Source organism: Thamnophis elegans, chromosome 5 (assembly GCF_009769535.1).
Source record: "Thamnophis elegans isolate rThaEle1 chromosome 5, rThaEle1.pri, whole genome shotgun sequence".
NCBI lineage: Eukaryota > Metazoa > Chordata > Lepidosauria > Squamata > Colubridae > Thamnophis > Thamnophis elegans.
Window position 1 is genome coordinate 96,152,036 of NC_045545.1, and position 20,535 is coordinate 96,172,570.

A 20,535-nucleotide genomic window follows, 5' to 3' on the forward strand; every position below is an offset into this window, starting at 1 on the left:
AGGAAGCATAAGAAGACATTTCACTTCTCATCCAAGAAGCTTCATAGCTTCTAGCAGGACTTTGGGGGCAATGAAAGTAAGGTAAACCCACCATCCAGTCACAACTGATAAAATTTCTTGAATGAGAAGCAAAACTTCCTTCTTCAAGGAGAAACATTGTCCAGTTGACTTTTGAAAAAACACCTTTGAGACAATTATGAGTTGGATGACTGAGAATCTCCATAGACATTTAGCCTCCCAATGGCCTTCATTGTAACAACATGCTAAGTTAACAGCCTGTTGTGGCCCGCCAGTGACCAACGGATCTGGTGGCAGAGTCAGGCAGTGAGAAGGTTGGGGAGGAACATGGGCCAGTCCTGGAGTCTGGGGAAGGCTCTGATGAGGGCTCTGTGTTAGAGGCAGAGGGGGGAGTCAGGGCCGTCCAACAATTCTCAGTTGACTTCGGAGTTGGATATCAGTGAGGCAGACAAACAGCTGGAGCCTGTTCCCAGTGTGCGCATGCGCAGAGCTGCCAGGAGAAGGGAACAGCTAAGGAACAAGGGCTGACTCTGGAGTAAAGGCATAGGTGGATGTGAATGGCCCCTCTCATAGGGAATAGAGAGGAGCAAAAGGGGAATGGAGTTTGCAGGAGACAATTAGTTCAATTCATTCGGGTGAAGATCTGTTCCTGATTTCTTGCCAAGTACTGTCTGCTACAGCGTGGCGTTTGGAAGATATCGGCCTGGCAGCTCTCCAAGCCTGATCTGTAGTTGTGAAATCTCTTGAAAGACTGTTGGCCGGGACTTTGCTGGAGAGGTATTCAGTTTAAACTAAATAAAAGGGGTTTTAATGGGACGAGGAGTCTGCTTCATGGTCTTGGGAAGCCTGGGGCAGAACACGGGTAAACAAATCGACCGCTGCATTTTATGCCAAGCTGTAACATGTTTAACCTCCAAGCTACCTTGTTTTTTCGTTGGCACCGAGTCCCACAAATCGGTCCTGGGCTTCCATTTTGTATTGTTTTCATCAAGATGGATATGGACCTTGAGAATGAGGCAGAAGAGGATAAAATCAAAGAACAGGAGATGAACCTGCATCACGATGTTTCAAAGGGGTCTTACACATCCATAAAAGGAGTGCAAATCATCATCCAATGCATTGCACAAGACTTATTAGGTCCATTTACTCCAATGAACCAAATCCTTTTGTTTACAATTCCTCTCCTTCCAAGTTAAAGATGATTATTTGGGAGTCATCATAAAGGAGAATTTGAGTGATGAAGCTAAAAATTCCTTAACCCAAACAGACATCTTCAGGGGAACTAAACTGTCAGCTCAACTAACAACACATTAGGACGCCAAGGGATACTGGCAAATGGAAAACACCACGGGTGTTGAACAAAGCTCTGGAAATGGAAACAACTCCCAAAAATAAGGCATGTTTATGAAAAGCTGTCTCTTTGTTTTTCAAAAGCCCACAGTCCTTTTGGTTTTGCGGCATTACCTAATAGTTTTATTTATTTGCATCCCAACCTTATTATTTTTAGAAATAAGGCAGCAAACGTACCTAATATTCCTTGTTCCTCCTATTTTCCCCACAACGATTACCCTGTGAGGTTATACAATATAATACAATAGCAGAGATGGAAGGGATCTTGGAGGTCTTCTAGTCCAACCCCTTGCCTAGGCAGGAAATTCTATACCGTTTCAAACAGATGGCAATCCAGCATCTTCTTAAAGACTTCCAGTCCTGGGCTGAGTGAGAGCGACTGGTTCAAAGTCACAAAGTCACTGCTTTCCATGGCTAAGGGTTGAACTCATCGTCACCTGGAATCCTAATATTAGGCCAAACTGGCTTTGTAATGCTTTAATGAACTCATTAAGTCAGCGTTTCTCAACATTGGCAACTTTAAAATATGTGAACTTCAACTCCCAGAATTATCCTAAAGTTCAATCAATCAGAACAGAGCTGGAAGGGACCTTGGAGGCCTTCTAGTCCAGCCTCCTGCTCAAGCAGGAAACCCTATATACTATTTCAGACAAGTGACTGTCTGTTCTCTGCTTGAAAACCTCCAGTGAGGGATCACCTAGAACTTCTGGAGGCAAGCTGTCCCACTGGTTGATTGTCCTCACTGTCAGGAAATTATTTAATTCCAGGTTGCTTCTCTGTTTGATCAGTTTCCATCCATTCTTTCTTCACTTGCCTTCAGGTACTTTGGAGGATAGGTTGACCTCCTCTTCTTGGTGGCAGCCCCTCAAATACTGGAATACTGCTCTCATGCCCCCCCACTTAGTCCTTCTTTTCTCTAGACTAGCCAAACCCAAATCCTGCAACCGTTCTTCATGTTTTAGTCTTCAGGCCTTTAATCATCTGAGCTGCTATGGTTGAGAAACACTGCATTAAGTGTGTTATATACGGGACACAAACAAATGCTTGCAGTTGCCTCTATCACTTAATAACATCATTGCTGTTTCCAATAACATGCATATTCTGTCTGCTTAAATCTGTAAACAGTGGTAGTAAACGTTTCCCTCTTTGGGTCTGTTTTTAGCCTCCAGCTCTGTCAACGAACCAATTTTCTGCTTCAGTGTGATTGTTTTCTGGTTTTTGGTTTAAACTAAGAAAATTCTTCTGGAATAGAACCAAGTATCCGGAAGGCATCACATTGGGTAAAGTTTCACAGAGACTGTGTATGTGTACGGGCTGTCAAGAAACAGATGGATTGCAGTTTAGAAAAGAGTAACTAACAGTCAGTTTGGTCTAGTTGGTAACTAAGGGACCAGGCTAGAAACCAGGAGACAGTGAGTTCTAGTCCCACATTAGGCCTGAAAATTGCAGGGTGATTTTCAGCCCATCATCAGGAGGCTCTGAATTCTAATCCTGCCTTAGGCATGAAAGCCACTGGGTGGCTTTGGATCAATCACCAAGAGACTGTGGCTTCCAGTATGGCTTTATGAATGAAAGCCAGCTGGGCGACTTTGGGCCAGTTCTCCCTCTTAGCCCATCCAACCTCAAAACACCTTGCTGTTTTGGAGAAAATAGGTAGGAGGAAGGAGTATTAGATATGTTCACCGCCTTCAGTTATTTACAAAAATAATAAAAGTAGTACAAAAAAAGTCTTAAAAAAACGCAGTGGTTAACTGAAGAGCTGTGAAACGTATGCTTTCCATTTCCTTAAAATATAGTGGCCATTTAAATTTAATTTAATGTATCCAGTTTAGGTGCCACTTAACTCGAAACAATTCTTGCTTAGCCTATTGAAATCTTACAAAGATTTAGAAATCATACCCTAATTTTCTAGCAAAAAGCAACTAAAGAATATATCATTGCCTTACAAGGGTGTTACTTACCTTATAGTGTTTTGATACCACATGGCCTGCTACTGTACCAGGCTCCCCTTCTGATGGACCAAAATTAAAAACAGTCTACAACAGAGGGAAAAACTAAAATTAAACGAGTGAACAAATCCAGCCACGTTTCTAGTAAAGTAACGTTCGAAAATGCCTCCCTCTTATCAGAAAAAAAGGATTTCATTATGATCTTATGATTATGATTTTGCTGGCTCTCTAGTTTCTCTTTTGTGACCTTAACTCAACAGTCAGATTGAAAGCATGGAAAACTAACCGCAACATTTAAAAGGTGCATTTTTAAAAGCAGCTTATTATTTATTTATTTTAGAAAAAGGGTAACTAAAATTGGGCTAGCCGCTACTGGTTAATGCACCAGGCTAGAAGTCAGAAGACTATGAGTTCTAGTCCCACCTGAGGCATGAAAAACCAGCTGGGTGATTTTGAGCCAATCACCAGATGGTGAGTTCTAGTCCCAATTTACACATTAAAGCCAGCTGGGTGACTTTGAGCCAATCACCAGGAGACCAAGCATCTTACACTAAGCTAAATCCAAAAGTATTAGAGAATTCCTGGAAGCCTGGCACTCAAGACAAACCAACCATCAACAGGCACATAGAGATAAACAACATCTACATACCATTCAAAAGAGACAATCACAAAGCTAAAAAGGAAACAGAGACAAAAATATTTTCCCACCAACAATCAAGATTCAGATGAGCTGAGATCAACACCAAGATGAATGTTAGTCTAACAATCAAGCTGTAAGCAATACCCCAAATCAATGAACTACCGAGACAAACAATCCAACAATATACAACCTAATCAAGGAACCACTAAAAACACTTCCACCAACACTAACAAGGCAAGCCACTTGTATATAAGCAGAGAGCAAAACCCCCTTCGCTTCTAGAACTGATGATGTTACCTAGTCAGGTAATGAAATGCTTGCAAGAAAACAACCTAGCTCAGAGAGCACCAGGGACCCCACAGTCCAGCCCTGAGCTACAAATATTGTCTTGTATTGGTAAGGATGTTTTTCTTTAGGAATTTTCTGACTTCTGGTAAAAGCCATTCCGTTGTAAAAGTATTTGTGATCTGAGGGTGATTAACATCAGTTTCTCATCATGATTATGAGCAGCAGCTGCCAAAAAAGCCAACACAGTTCTAGGCTGCATCAACAGAGGGATGGAATCAAGATCACGTGAAGGGTTAATACCACTTTATAATGCCCTGGTAAGGCCACACTTGGAATACTGCATTCAGTTTTGGTCGCCACGATGTAGAAAAGATGTGGAGACTCTGGAAAGAGTGCAGAGAAGAGCCAACAAAGAGGATTAGGGGACTGGAAGCTAAAACATATGAAGAACAGTTGCAGGAACTGGGTATGTCTAGTTTGAAAAGAAGGACTAGGGGAGACAGGATAGCAGTCTTCCAATATCTCAGGGGTTGCCACAAAGAAGAGGGAGTCAAGCTCTTCTCCAGGACACCTGAGGGTAGAACAAGAAGCAATGGGTGGAAACTAATCAAGAAGAGAAGCAACTTAGAACTGAGGAGAAATTTCCTGACAATTAGAACAATTAATCAGTGGAACAGAAGTTCCCTCCAGAAGTTCTGAATGCCCCAACACTGGAAGTCTTTAAGATGTTGGATAACCATTTTTCTGAATGCTGCATCTCTGGAGGTTTTTAAGAAGAGATTAGACAATCATTTGTCTGAAGTGGTATAGGGTTTCCTGCCTAGGCAGGGGGTTGGACTAGAAGACCTCCAAGGTTCCTTCCAACTCTGCTATTGTATTGATTAGTTGGAGACTTGCAGCCACCACTGACCTCTATAGGGGGAAGGGGGATCATTTACTGGCCCATCTGGCATATCTTAAGAGTTCCTCTTGGGTTTCCAACAGATGCCTCAGTAAAGCTAGTCCTTGACGTACGACAGTTCATTTAGTGAAAGTTCAAAGTTACAACGGCACTAGAAAAAGTGACTGATGACCATTTTAATGACCTTTGCAGCATCCCCATGATCATGTAATCAAAACGCAGATGCTTGGCAAACAAACAAACGAACAAAAAACTTTGTTTGAAATAAAACCCCTCAGATGTTTGGCAACTGGTTCATATTTATGACCATTGCAGTGTCTCGGGGCCATGTGGTCACTTTTTTGCGACCTTCTGAGAAGCAGCCAATGGGAAAGCCAGATTCAAGTTAACAACCAGGTTACTAACTTACCAAATGCAGTGATTCACTTAACAACGGTGGCAAGAAATGGGGCAAAACACACTTAACAAATGTCTCGCTTTAGCCGCAGAAATGTCAGGCTGAACTGCGGCTGTAGCTTGAGTAAGAAGCATTATTTTGCGGCCCAAGTAAGATCCGTCTGCCAGCCTTGGGGGTTATTTTTGACAAGCATTCGGAGACAAACTCGGATTGTTTTCACGGATCTTTTCCGTAGTGCAGACTATAAGCTGCTTACGGCCATATAAACAGATGGCGTAAAAAATCGCTGGAGCCAAATAACAGGTGATATTTTTCGCCCCTGCTGTGAAATTGCCTAGTGCTTTGCTCCAAATTTACTATTCCTTTTAGTATTTTCATTTTGGAATGGTTTAAAATGATAATGAGGATGATCAAAGCAGCCCTTGGGGGGAGGGGGGGGCTGGAAGAACAGAAGGACGGAAGAGATATAATTTTATGCAAAAATAGGTTATTAAAGTCTCCGAAGGGAGAAAGATTCTTAACCAGGTCACTTCCACGTTCAGTAGCTCTGTTTCCATAACCTGCTAAATTTGTTTTAACTCTGTGGTTATGGTTTTCGACAAGATAATCCTGGCTCAGCAATTATACAGGTAGTCCTACGACCATAATTGAACCCAACATTTACGCTGCTATACGAGACATTTGTTAAGTGAGTTTTCCCCCCCATTTTACAACTTTTCTTGCCATAGTTATTAAGTGAATGGTTGCAGTGGTTAAGTTAATAACCTGGTTTCTAAGTGACTGTGGCTTCCCCATTGACTTTGCTTACCGGAAGATCGCAAAAGGGGAATCACATGATCCAGAGGGACCGTCAACGGTCGTAAATATGAACCAGTTGCCAAGTGTCCGAATTTTGGTCATGTGACCATGAGGATATTGTAACGGCCGTAAGCGTGAAAAATGGTCATCCCTTTTTTCAGTGATGTTGTAACTTCCAATGAACTGTTGTAAGTTGAGGACTACCTGTAATTGGAACCGGGCGCTCCATCGCAGTCATAGGGTAAAACATGCCGTGACTGAGTTATGATTGCGGTTGTGCCACTCCCACCTGCCGTCGTTAGGAAAATCCTGTGCGGTGGCAGCGTCCCACAGTTACGGGATTGCAAATTGAGACCTCCAGCTGGCTTCCCCATTGACTTTGCTTGTCAGAAAACGAAGATCTGTAAAAGGCGACCATCTGACTACGGAACAATGCAATGTTGTAATTCCAAGTGGACAGCAAGCCCCTGAATTGTGACGACATGACTATGGTGCGTGTGTGTTGCGATGGCCACCATTGCTATGACTCAGTTGTAATTTTGAATGGTTGCTTTACAAGAGGATGTTAAATGAGGCCTGGCTGTACTTCTGCCTGTTTAATGAGTTTACATTTTAATGAACTGTGCAAGGCCTAGAAAATTGGTTAATTTGAGAATCAGGTCAAGCACGTACTGTACTATCAATTCAATTACAAGATAGGAATAGTGGAGCCGCTGGATTTGCAGTTAATTATGCTAATGCAGTTCATAAAATCTTTGGGCTTTTTGCCGATGAGGAAAAGCAGAATTCAATCAGAATAGAGATGGAAGGGACCTTGGAGGTCTTCTAACCCCCTGCTCAAGAGACCCCATACCATTTCAGGAAAGTGGCTGTCTAGTCTCTTCGTAAAAACCTCCAGTGTTGGAGAATTCACAACTTCTGGAGGCAAGTTGTTCCACTGGTTAATTGTTCTAACTGTCAGGAAATTTCTCCTTAATCCCAGGTTGCTTCTCTCCTTGATTAGTTTCCATCCGTTGTTTCTTGTTCTGCCTTCTGGTGCTTTGGAAAATAGATGCACCCGCCTCTTCTTTGTGACAGCTCCTCAAATAATGAAATCCTGTTATCATGTCCCTCCTAGTCCACCATACCCAGTTCCTGCAACCGTTCTTTATATGTTTTAGTCTCCAGGCCTTTAATCGGTGCAATGAAATAACTATTTCTGTTTTTTGCTAATGTACACATCTATGTGGTATGTACCTAAACTGGGCTTGAAAACAAATTGATGGTACATAATCAATTAATCAATCATGGGTGTGTTACAGTACATATCACCATAAAGTCTAAAGCACTCAGCAATTTTAAGACGTGTTGATTTCAACTCCCAGAATCCTTAGCCAGGACATATTGGAAGTGCAGAGAGACATCTTAAGATTGCTGAGTATGAAGAACACTAGTGTAATAATTGTGGTCGAATTCTGACCAAACAGTATATTTTTTTGGCCTGATTAATTCAGTGTAAAGTATAGCTTGGAGACCCATCTAGTGGTGGTTAGGAGAATGATGCACACCAGTAATAAAAACATTTATTTTATTTTATATATTTAATTCAAGAACTAAAAGCTTACCTGAATTACATCTGCAAATTTATGCAGTCCTGCGGTGTTAGTGAATATCCCAGAACCTAAAATAAACATATATGAAAATAGTATTTCTATATATCCAAAAAACATGCACATGACTAACATTCATTGAATATACTGCTTCCCTTTTGTTATTCACTACCAAACATACGGGACGCAGTGGCTCAATGGCTAAGATGCTGAGCTTGTCAATCAGAAAGGTCGGCAGTTTGGCAGTTCAAATCCCTAGCGCCGAGTAACAGAGGGAGCTCCCATGACTTGTCCCAGCTTCTGCCAACCTAGCAGTTCGAAAGCACATAACAAATGCAAGTAGAAAAATAGGGACCACTTTGGTGGGAAGGTAACAGCGTTCCATGAGCCTTCGGCATTGAGTCATGCCGGCCGCTTGACCAGAGGCATCTTCAGATGCATGCGCAGAACAATTTCCATTGAACTGCACATCCAGCGTGTGCATCAGCAAACCGACAGTAACACCAGCCAGAACCCACCCCTGGTGGCACCTCAGTGTTATACATTCTAATACAAATAAAACGAATCAAATTGATCATAATCCTTGCATTCAATCCGCTTATATATTTCTAATAATAATGCTTACTTATAGTAACGTATAGTCTCATTATTCAATTATTCCACATTTTCTCTTGTTATTACTTTCATTTTGTTATATAAAAGCTTTACACGAATGTTCCCCCTTTTCTTGTTTCTATCACTTATTCTAGCTTTTGATCATATCACTCTTTATTTTAAAAAAAACATTTCCCTTTCTTTCTTATCCAACTTCTAATCATGACACCTACTTAAAAAAGGAAAAAGGAAAAGGAAGAAGCGAGCGAGAGAAAAGAAAAAGTAACTCTCCTGCTTGAGATGGGAGTTGGACTAGAAGACCTCCAAGGTCCCTTCCAGCTCTATCCTGATTGACTGACCAGTAAAATTTTGTGTTATTTTAAATTTACTGGGTCTCCTGGTCCTCCCCGCCCCCCCCAAAAAACCCGGTTGTGCCTCAGTCTTCTATTGAATATGATTCAAGTGTGGCTAATGACCAGGGCTGTGTGTTGAGTTTGTGACCATAAGGTGAACTGGGGAGCGTGTGTAACAACAGTACATCATTCAGCCATGCAATTAAATGATACGGGAAGTCACAACAGACATCAGGTCACCAGCAAAGGGGCAGGGGAGACGACAAAACACAAGTGTCCTTAAAAGTGGAAACTCATCACTTTGTAAATCTAATAGGTTGAAAGGTTACAGAGGAACCGCTCCAAAACATTTTTACAATTTCTTGCTAATTTGAGATGACTCAGATACTGTATTCACACTTGACAGGATTCAGACTACGGCCAATGTAGGAATCAAATTAATCGAGTTAATTTTAATATATGCATCTCAAAGGTTTTTGGGTTAAACTTCTTGAATAACTGGCATATGTGTCTGACCAAATGCCTCTGAACAGTTTTGTTTACTCTCGATTTTAAGAGGAGTACTTAAGTGGATTATCTGGAAACAGAAAATTGGATTTAGCAGGTCGCAACCTGTCAAAAACACTTAACATATTCCATAGAAATGGTTTCAAAATGATCTGTCATTAATGGATAGCGCTACAAGGTGCTGGTGATTACCTTTAAAGCCCTACATGGACTTGGACCTGGATATCTGAGAGACCGCCTCCTGCTGCATACCTCCCAACGGCCGATAAGAACTCACAGGCTAGGCCTCCTCCGGGTGCCATCGACCGGACAATGCCGGCTGGCGACACTCGGGGGAGAGCCTTTTCTGTAGCTGCTCTGGCTCTGTGGAACGAACTGCCCGCAGAGATCCGGACCCTTCCCACTCTCACGGCCTTCCAAAAAGCCACCAAAAACCTGGCTGTTCCGGCAGGCCTGGGGCTGTTGATCTACAAATTAGGTCCAGCCCCCAGCTAAGCCAAATGTATGTTGTGTTTTTTAAACTGTTTTTCGTTTTCTCTCCCCTATTTGTTATTTTTATTTTATCTCGTATTTGTAAGCCGCCCGGAGTCCTACGGGATTGGGTGGCATATAAGCTCATTAAATTACGAAATTTTCCACACTCACGACAGTTGCAGTATCCCCACAGTCACGGGATGAAAAATCGGACCTTTGGCAACTGGTTGCAGTGTCCCCGATGTCACGTGATCCCATTTCACGACCTTCTGACAAGCTAAGGCAACGAGGAAGCCAGATTCACTTAACAACCATGTGACTAACTTAAAAACTGCAGGGATTCACTTAACCACCGTGGCAAGAAGTCGTAAAATGGGGCCAAATCCACTTAAGAAATGTCTCATTGAACAACAGACGTTTTGGGCTCAATTGTGGTCGTACATGGAGGACAACCTGTATAACACTCATAGCAACAGAGCTCCCATTTAGGATAAATATTAAATAAAAATTAGCTTGCCTTCAGAAATCGTGCTCCATCACTGGAGGTTTTAAAGAAGAAACTAGGCAGCCACTTATCTGAAATAGTATAGGTCAGTGATGATTAACCTTTTTGTCGAGGCGTGCCAAAAGCGAGGGGGAGCATGGGGGGGTTGTGTGTGTGTGTGCACACACCCATAATGCAATGCCCCCGCGCATGCATACAGAATCCCCCCACGCATATGTGCAGGCCTCACTGAAGCCTCTGGACTTCTAAGAGGTGCACTGGGCCAGTTTTTGCCCTCCGGAGGCTTCAGGAAAGCCTCCTAAAGCCTCTGGAGGGCAAGGAATGGATTTCGTTTGTATGTTGGGTTGTTTTCCGCCCTCCGGAGGTTTCAGGGAAAAATGGCCAAAAATCGAGGCCGAAAATCAGCTTGCCAGCACACACATGTGCCCTGGAGCTGACAGGGCAATGCATTGCATGCCCTCAGAAATGGCTCCATGTGCCAGCTGTGGCACACGTGCCATAGGTACACCATCATGGGTATAGGGTCCCTTGCTTGAGCAGGGAGCTGGACTAGAAAACCTCCAAGGTCCCTTCCGGCTCTATTCTATTCTAGCATTCTAATAATTAAGATGATTGACATATCAATGTAATTGCTTAAAAAAAAATGCCAGGCTACCTTGATCCAACACAGCCCAAACTAGCGAATCGATCAGCTTCGGCCTGTTTCTGGACCTTCCTCCGTGTCCTCTTGCAACCTCTTGCTTAGATTGCAGCAATGCGCTCTCCATGGGGCCGCCCTGAAGAGCAGTAGCAAGCTTCAACTGGTGCAGAACACAGCTGGGTGGGTAGTAGAACAACAGAGTTGGAAGGGACCTTGGAGGTCTTCTAGTCCAACTCCCAGCCTAGGCAGGAAACCATGCACCGTTTCAGACAAATGGCTATCCAACATCTTCTTAAAGACTTCCAGTATTGGGGCATTCACAACTTCTGGAGGCAACTTCTGTTCCACTGATTAATTGTTCTCACTGTCAGGAAATTTCTCCTTAGTTCTAAGTTGCTTCTCTCCTTGCTTAGTTTCCACCCATTGCTTCTTTTCCTGCCTTCAGGTGCCTTGGAGAATAGTTTGACTCCCTTTGTGGCAACCCCTGAGATATTGGAAGACTTCCATCATGTCTCCCCTAGTCCTTCTTTTCATTAAAGTAGACATACCCAGTTCCTGCAACTGTTCTTCATATGTTTTAGCCTCCAGTCCCTAATCCTCTTTGTTGCTCTTCTCTGCACTCTTTCTAGTAAATAGAGGTAATCCTCGACTTATGGCCACAACTGAGCCCAACATTTCTGCTGCCAAATGAGGCATTTGTTAAGTGAATTTGGCCCCATTTTACAACCTTTCTTGCCACAGCTGTTAACTAAATCGCTTCAGTGGTTAAGTTAGTAACAGAACTGGTAAGTGAATCTGGCTTCCTCATTGGCCTGGCTTGTCAGAAGGTCGTAAAAGGTGATCACGTGACTCCGGGACGCTGCAACCATCATTATTATTCCATTTTCGCATCTTCCGCAAGACACCTTTCCCCCCCGTAAAACTGGGGTGTATACTTACGGCCAGCTAAATACTGCGTAATTTGTTCCAGGGATCCAAGGAGAGCATTCTGGGTTTGGAATGTGATTTGAGCCTTTGCAAACAACTCAAATATGTAGCTAGAGATTCAAGCAGAAACATATTGTTAAGAAAGTATTTTTAGTACATCCTGAAAGGAAACAGCCTTCCTTTCCCTGTAGGATGAAAAGCATGCTGTTATTCTTCGCTTACAAAATCCAATTACCATATTTTTCGGAGTATAAGATGCACCTTTTTCCCCTCAAAAAAGAGCGTGAAAATTTGGGTGCGCCTTATACACAGAATACAGCATTTTTGACCTCCCGAAACCCCCTTTCCAAAAATGTCTGTGCATAGCCTTTAAGAGGCTTATAGAGTGCTCCTGGGGGCTGGGGAGGGTAAAAATGAGCAAAAAACTGGTTATTTTTTGCTCATTCCCCCTCCCCAGGGCCCAGGAGCACTCTATAAGCCTCCTAAAGGCTATGCATGCCCTTTTTCTGATGAAAAAATGGGCCTGTTTTTTCCTCATTTGGGGGGGGGGGCAGGTGCACTCTACAAGCCTCCTAAAGACTGTTCATGCCCTTTTTTTTTGACAAAAAAACAGGCCTGTTTTCGTGAAAAACAGGCTGTTTTGGGGAGGTCTCCAGAGTCTAAAAACCTTTTAAAAATATTTGTCTCTTCAAAACCTTGGTGCATCTTATACTCCGAAAAATACGGTATCTTTTTTTTAAACTTGCCATAAATCATCACTATGCCACCCACACTTGACATTGGAGTCAAAAGGAGGGGGGAGGGGAGAAGACAAAATAGTATGTTTTATAACTCCATGTCTCATTGGAAGTATAAGTTAGCAGAAAGCACAGCCTCTTTCTGCAACAGCTTATCCCAGGTTTACCTGCAGAGATCAACGGTGCGTCTTCGTATTAAAACAAACTGTTCTGAAATAATTTCCTGATTTAACAAGAGGGAAGTCGATGTGTTTACAACACAAATGTTTCAGCCTAACCTAAATCAAAGGCTTTTGTATTGGTGACATGTGGAGAATAGCAGCCATTCCCCGGAGTTGCTGAAGGGAAGGCAGCATAGGATTATGGTTCTGCCGATGGTTCTGGCAAAACCAGCTTACTACAAACCCCATCAGCCTAGGAATTTTGGCTGGTGAGGTCTAGGAGACCCCTCTCTACCGGGGGCTCTGCTCTTTGGAACATCTTGCTGCCGGAGGTGAGATCAACCTCCATTGTCTTGGTCTTCAGAAAGGGACTTAAAACCTGGTTCTGCCGGTTGGCTTGGGGGCCCGATGGAGAAGTTGCAGGCTGGAGTGGTTGGTGCAGAGACCAAGAAGACACCGTCTCTGCTGCTAACCTGGGATCTCTTAATTCTACTTAATAATTTGTCATTTTAATCTGATGGAAGAGATATATTTGTAGGTTTCAACCGCAAGGTCCCTTGGTGCTCTGTGAACCTGATTGTTGTCTTGCAGATGTTTCCTTACCCAACTAGTAACATCATCAATGCACTGAAGATGTTACCTAGTTGGGTAATGAAATGTCTGCAAGACAACAACCACGCTCAGAAAGCACCAAGGACTCCAGTCCTTCTCCTCTCTCTCTCCCCCTCCCCCTCCCACTTCTCCTCCTTCCTGTTAAACCACCCTTCTAGCATGGATGATGTTACTTAGTTGGGTAATGAAACGTCTGCAAGAAAACAACCAAGTTCAGAGAGCACGAGTAGAGTAGAGTAGAGTAGAGTAGAATAGAATAATAGAGTTGGAAGGGACCTTGGAGGTCTTCTAGTCCAACCTCCTGCTTAGGCAGGAAACCCTATACCATTTCAGACAAATGGTTGTCCAACATCACCAAGGAGCCCACCATTTTAACCCATTTTTATATTGATAATGGTTCTTATATTTCTATTTTTATTATATCATAAGCAGTGCAGTCTCCTCAAATTTTTATTAATAATAAAATACATTTAATAAATAGATTAGACAGGTAGGCAGACATAGATAGATAGATAGATAGATAGATAGATAGATAGATAGATAGATAGATAGATAGATAGATAGATAGATTAGACAGACAGACACATAGACAGACTGACTGACTGACTTGTCTTTCTTGTATTACAGTATTTCAGTTTTCTCAAATGCCAAGGAAAGTATGCTCTGGCTTTAATTATTAAATGTGCTTCATTAAAGATCTAAGAAATGCAGCATCCTTCCATGGCACTCAAACTGGGACGATATGGAGAAAGAAGGGACATTGGGTGCTTTCTTTTATATGGAAGGAGGGGAATGCTCTTTTAAGAGTCGAAATGAGCGCCTTAAAGTCTCATGTATGCCTAACGAACTCGTTTTTACTAAGATGGCAGATCTGCTCATTAGCAGGCGTTCCCCAAAAGAGGAATAGGTCCCACTTGAGACCCACTGCCTGGAGCTGCTCAGAATTACATCTGGTCTTCAGCCTGGCGTATGTCAGCTGGGAAGGAATGTACCCCTGCTTTATATCACTCTTAGTATTGTGGCTATTCTTTACCCTGAGTTCTCTGGTTTCTCTTAAGCCTTAGCATCAAAAGTAGGTAGTACTATGGGGCAGAGCATCCTCCCCTCAATATGACTGCAAGGTTCCACATCAAATTCTAGATCAGGGGGTCCACAACCCCGGGGCCATTATCTATTTGGAACCGGGCCACCCGAGAGATAGGCTTATCTTCTCTCTTGCGCGAGTGGAGATGCACGGAAGATGGCTGGGAAAGCTGCAAGCTGCAATCACATCACATCTTGCCTATCAAACGTAGTGATGCACTTAACGACTGAAGCAAGAAAGGTCGCAATGCCTTGCTTAATGAGGAATTTTCGGGTCCCGATTGTGGTTGGAACAAGCGGGCCAAAAGAGAAGCATGCAAAAACAAAAGATTACAGGAAGACCAAGTTGGAAGAGATTTGTTTTTGTTTTTAAAATTGAAACATACCTTCCATCTGCCGTGAATCCGTTTTTATTTGGTAAGAATTTTACATCGTCAATAGCACTTTCTAGCTGCAGGAGAATCCCTTTAAGGCACATAAAGGAAAAGGGGTTAAAATTTAATTTGGTTACCGATGGATGCTGACCTGGGGGGAGGGGTCAAGCTCGTCATCAGTTCGGAATCCCTTCTTGTCCACAAGAGGTCCAAGTCCAGTCCTCCTTCAATACCGTTGACTCTTAATCTACCACCAACTTGCCTTGAACCGCCTATTAGTGTTCTGACCGAGGCTTCCCCAGCAGCACGAAGCCAAGTCCTCATCCCGATAAACCCCTTTTATTTAATTTACAGTGAATTCCTTTCCAGCAAAGCCTTTCCTCTCCCAAAGTCTTTCAAGATAGTTCACAATTACCGGCCTTTCTCAGGCTTGGAGAGCAGACAGGCCAATATCTTTCAGATGTTGCATTACGTGGCAAGAATGCAGGAATGAACGAATTGTCTCCTGCAAACTCCACCCCTCTTTCACTCCTCTTTTATTCCCTCTGGGAGGGGCCATTCACTGTCCACCTGTGGCCTTCCTCCCAAGTCGACCCTTGTTCCTTAGCAGTTCCCTTTGTCTGGCAACTCTGCTCATGCGCACACTGGGAACAGGCTCCAGCTGTTCTTCTGCTCACTGATCTCAGACTCCGAAGGCAGCTGATAACTGGCATACAGCTCTGCCCCCCTCTCTGGCTCTCACAGAGCCCTTCTCAGAGCCTTCCCCAGACTCCAGGACTGGCCCATGTTCCTCCCCAACCTCCTCACTCTCCGAATCTGTTGCCAGCTCTGCTGGCTGGTGGCAGACCACAACACTTAGTTCAGATTCTTATTTAAAGGTAGCATGGAATAAACTCATTTTGTATTCATTTTGGACCTAACCCTGGCTCCTGATTTCTTGTGGCTGATGCTACCCTTCTTATCTAAATGATTCTGCTAAGTTTACAACTTCATTTTAAACTACATGTAGCTCAAACTTTCACACAATCAAATCCTAAAATGGTCAAATCAAAAACTGAACACTGCTCAAAGTTTGGAACAGGTTGTCTTCCCTTACCAATGGTAACCGGGGCAGGGAACTACATCCCTAAGCCATGTGATCACACGGTACAATGTCATATGACTGCACTGACTTACGACAGAGGTTTTGGCAGTTCCAGTTGCCATTGTTAGGTGAATTCTAGGTGGTTGCGGTCTCCTGCAGTCACATGACCAGCATCTGTGACTTCCTGCAGGCTTCCCCATTGACCACTTGTTAGAAGCTGGTAGTGAAGATCGGAAGTGATGATCATGACTGCAGGACACTCTGGTATCACAATTGTGCCTCAGTCACAATCACATGACACTGTGAACACTGCAAGAGCCATAATTATGAGGGCCTGTTGTAAGTCTCCCTTGTTTAGTATCGTATCTTTGAATAGTTGCTGAATGAGTGAGTGTTAAGCGAGGACTACCCGTATCGGATTATTTTGGCTAAACTCCACAAGAAAAAAGGTACTTACGCTTTATTTTTGCTATATCTTCAAGTTCCATGTTCAGTCCTGTTTAAGAAAAGGAGTTTTCCTTCAGTTTAGACTTACAGATGCCATTTTTTTCTATCATTCCATATATTCATATAAAGATAAATATTCATGTAATATATCTGCAGCTATTATTAAGAGATTTATTTCAGATTTCTCCAGCTATTATTAAGAGATTTATTTCAGATTTCCGTGGTGGGCCAAAAAATGAAAGACAAGAAGGCGTTCAAGAACACCTACAGGAATCTTGCAAGCCACTTCAGTTTCAAAACAGCCATGCCGCACAATCACACAGAAAAATTGTGCCCACTGCAGAACAGTAATAACTGTATGTTACGTTTATGAAGTCATGCAGAATTCGATTACTCCCTGAGACTGGGGAAAAAAGAAAGAAACTACATCGTTTGACAAAAAAAGAAACCCCTTCAAATCCCTGTGCCCCCAATTGGCCCAGAATTACAGTTTTATCACCCCCTTTGCCAAATCACCACCAAAAAACAGCGGGGGTTGTGCATAAACATAAAAATAACAGTGGGTAGATGATTTCTTTCTAAGTCATCTCGGAATCATTTATTTAAAATCAAGGGTAAATCCAGGATAGGAAAAAAAAATCAAACTTTGCAATGCATTTTTTCTACTATTTTTGATGACTGATGAAACCTCAGTTAGCCTAAAATAGAACTACTGTACTTGATTGCTAACTGGGATTGGATTCTCTGACTACAAAATGTCACTGCTTTGAGTATTTTTCCGGCTGGGGTCAACATTTTGTAGATTTTTAAAGTCTTAAAAGAGTTTGGGATCAGTTTTTATTTTTTTCTACTTTCTGTAGCTATTTAGATGCTTAAATTGTCTTCAGAATGTCCCACCCACTCAACTATCCTTTCAACACAAGGGAAAAATATGCTTACAGGTAGTCCTCAACTTACAACCGGTCACATTTTACAACAGTTTTGCTGAAAACCGGCACCTGGTTTTTGGCAAAACCACACCCATAGCAAATACAGGTAGTCCTCGACTTACAACCACAACTGAGCCCAAAATTTATGTTGCTAAGGGAGATTAAGCGAGTTTGGCCCATTTTATGACCTTTCTTGTCATAGTTGTTAAGTGAATCATTGTAGTTGTTAAATTCATCAGACTGTTGTTAGGAGAATCTGGCTTCCCAATTGACTTTGCTTGTCAGGTCGCAAAAGGGGATCACATGACCCCGAGACACTACAACCGTCATAAATATGAGTCAATTGCCAAGCGTCTGAATTTTGATCATATATCATTGGGGATGCGACAACGCTTGCAAGTGGGAAAAGTCACCTTTTTCAGTGTCATTGTAACTTTGAATGGTCACTAAACGAACTGTTGTAAGTCGACGACTACTTATAATGGTTCACCCTTACAACAAGTCCTGATGATGTTACCTAGTTCGGTAGTGAAATGTCTGCAAGAAAACAAGCAAGCTCGGATAGCCCCAAGAAGCCCTAATTTCAATCCTGAGCTACAAATATTTATTGAGACTTACAACTGTGATGCTTGCACTTTCAACCACATTTGCTTAATTACCGTCACAAAAACCATTGTAATATCAGATTGGGTTATGTGATTGACACATTTTACAATCATCATGGCAAATGATTTTTTTGGCCAATTTCATTGTATTTATTTTATAATGACAATAAAGACTATACTATACTAAATGGCGTATGTTGAGGACTAGCTGTACTATGATCATCTTTGTTGCTCTTCTCTGCACTCTTTCTAGAGTCTCCACATCTTTTTTACATTGTGGCGACCAAAACTACTTGGAATACGGCATCCAGTTTTGGTTGCCACGATGTAAAAAAGATGTGGAGACTCTAGAAAGAGTGCAGAGAAAAGCAAGAAAGAGGATTAGGGGACTGGAGACTAAAACATATGAAGAACAGTTGCAGGAACTGGGTATGTCTAGTTTAATGAAAAGAAGGACTAGGGGAGACATGATAGCAGTCTTCCAATATCTGAGGGGTTGCCACAAAGAAGAGGGAGTCAGCCTATTCTCCAAGGCACCTGAGGGTAGAACAAGAAGCAACAGATGGAAACTAATCAAGGAGAGAAGCAACTTAGAACTGAGGAGAAATTTCCTGAGTTAGAACAATTAATCAGTGGAACAGAAATTGCCTCCAGAAGTTGTGAATGCCCCAACATTGGAAGACTTTAAGAAGATGCTGGATAATCATTTGTCTGAAATGGTATAGAGTTTCCTGCCTAGGCAGGGGGTTGGACTAGAAGACCTCCAAGGTCCCTTCCATCTCTGCTATTGTATAAAACCATGCCCTCCACTCTTAGGTGGCACAGTCAGTTTGTAGGTTCCTGTGCGTGGAGGCAACCCTACCTGAGTTGCCGTATTCCATATTGAATTCAGCGTTAAATTCATTCTGTTCAATTTTTTTGGATTGCTCTTCTAGGACGATGTTAATGGCATCAATGGCTGAAGCTAAGTCATAGGGAGTCAGGTCAAAGGAGGCCATTTCTTCACACAATTGCTCCTGGAAAAGAAGAAGAAAACAATGCAACACTTGCAGTTCATCAGTTACACAGTTACTTTGTGCAACAGTATGTTTGTGCAAGGGCAATTCTTGTGCTACAAAAACAGCGGCATCCATAGTGTCAGCGTTCCAGATAGCATCTCAAATTAAATTAAGAGTCCAATCTCCCACTGCCATGCTGGCAGTTCCACCCACCCAGTTCCAGTCAGGTGCAGAGGTGCCAGGACAAAGGATGACCTTGGCAATCTAGGAAGTAATTTTATTTTGGCTACATAACGTTCTACTCCGTACCATCCCCCCCTCCCATTTCCCCACTATAGAAACAGCATAGTAGAATAGAAGTGTGGCAGGCCTGGCACATAAGAATCAATAAAAAGAAAATTATCCTTTTTTAAATACGCTTATTTGGCTACTTCAAGCAGGATCCAAATCTTCCTGTTCTCCCTTCTGATTGCTGTTGTCAATCAACACCAGATGCTTCAGAACAAGGCGTAATTGTTGCACATTTTTTTCTTCCTCAAGGGGGAAATGTTATATTTTTGATATATTACTTCAGGAGAACCCTAAAATAACTTCAGAGTCCTTAATATTCTCCATCCTGCTTCAAATTAAAACTTAAGGATGGTGTTTCTTTGTGGTAGCATGGGGCGATAGCAGATTGTTCTGAAACAAAGAGTTAAATATTAATATCCAATTCTTTCCCACAGTGAAGCTGTTAGTTCTTTAATCCTATGTAACAGTGATGGTGAGCCTTTTCAGCATCGTGCCCACACCGGAATGCATGTGCATGCATGTGTGCGAGCAACAGAAACCTGAATACCAGCTGGCTGGTGGACACATGCCTGTTTTGGGGCCATTTTCCGCCTGAAAACGGCCCGAAAAAACTCCCCATTTTTTAAACCAGAAGAGCAGCTGGCGACGGCACACATGTCCATAGAGAGGGCTCTGCGTACCACCTTTGGCACACGTGCCATAGGTTTGCCATAACGGCTATATAACAAGGATGTCCAACCTTGGTAACTTTAAGACTTGTGAACTTCAATACCCAGAGGCCACGGCTGGGGAATTCTCGGAGTTGAAGTTCATTAGCCTTAAAAGTTGCCAAGGTTAAACACCCCTCCTCTATATATCAATATTCCTTGGCTTACAACAGGTCATTTAATGACTGTTCGAAAACACAACAGCACTGTAAAAAATTGAATCATGACCGTTTTCACACTTACGACCATTGCAGCTGGCCCAGGGTCATGGGATCAAAATTCAGAAGCTTGACAGCTGTTTCATATTTATGACGGTTGCAGTGTCATGTGATCTCCTTTGGAGACCTTCTGACAAGCAAAATCAACGGGGAAGCGAGATTCCCTTGACAGCCGTGTTACTAACTTAAAACAACTGCAGTGATTCACTTAACAACAGTGGCAAGAAAGGTTGTAAAATGGGGCAAAGTTCACTTAACAAATGTCTTGCTTAGCGATGGAAATTTTGGGCTCAATTGTGGTCATATGTCGAGGACTCCCTGTACTCATAAGGCAGCTTTGCCTGTTTATGTTAGTAGGG

The 20,535-nt window shown here is 42.6% G+C and overlaps 1 protein-coding gene across 1 annotated transcript in view; it reads right to left on the reverse strand.

Annotated features, from left to right (window-relative positions):
- The window catches only part of RTEL1 (regulator of telomere elongation helicase 1), a 120,167-nt gene that overhangs the window by 70,213 nt on the left and 29,419 nt on the right, over nt 1-20,535 (reverse strand). Inside the window, exons 10-16 of the mRNA XM_032218561.1 lie at nt 18,825-18,978; nt 16,439-16,477; nt 14,910-14,988; nt 11,943-12,040; nt 7,946-8,001; nt 3,330-3,404; nt 941-1,022 (exon numbers count right to left, since the gene is read on the reverse strand). Coding sequence (XP_032074452.1) covers nt 941-1,022; nt 3,330-3,404; nt 7,946-8,001; nt 11,943-12,040; nt 14,910-14,988; nt 16,439-16,477; nt 18,825-18,978 — 583 coding nt within the window. The remainder of the gene's footprint in view (nt 1-940; nt 1,023-3,329; nt 3,405-7,945; nt 8,002-11,942; nt 12,041-14,909; nt 14,989-16,438; nt 16,478-18,824; nt 18,979-20,535) is intronic.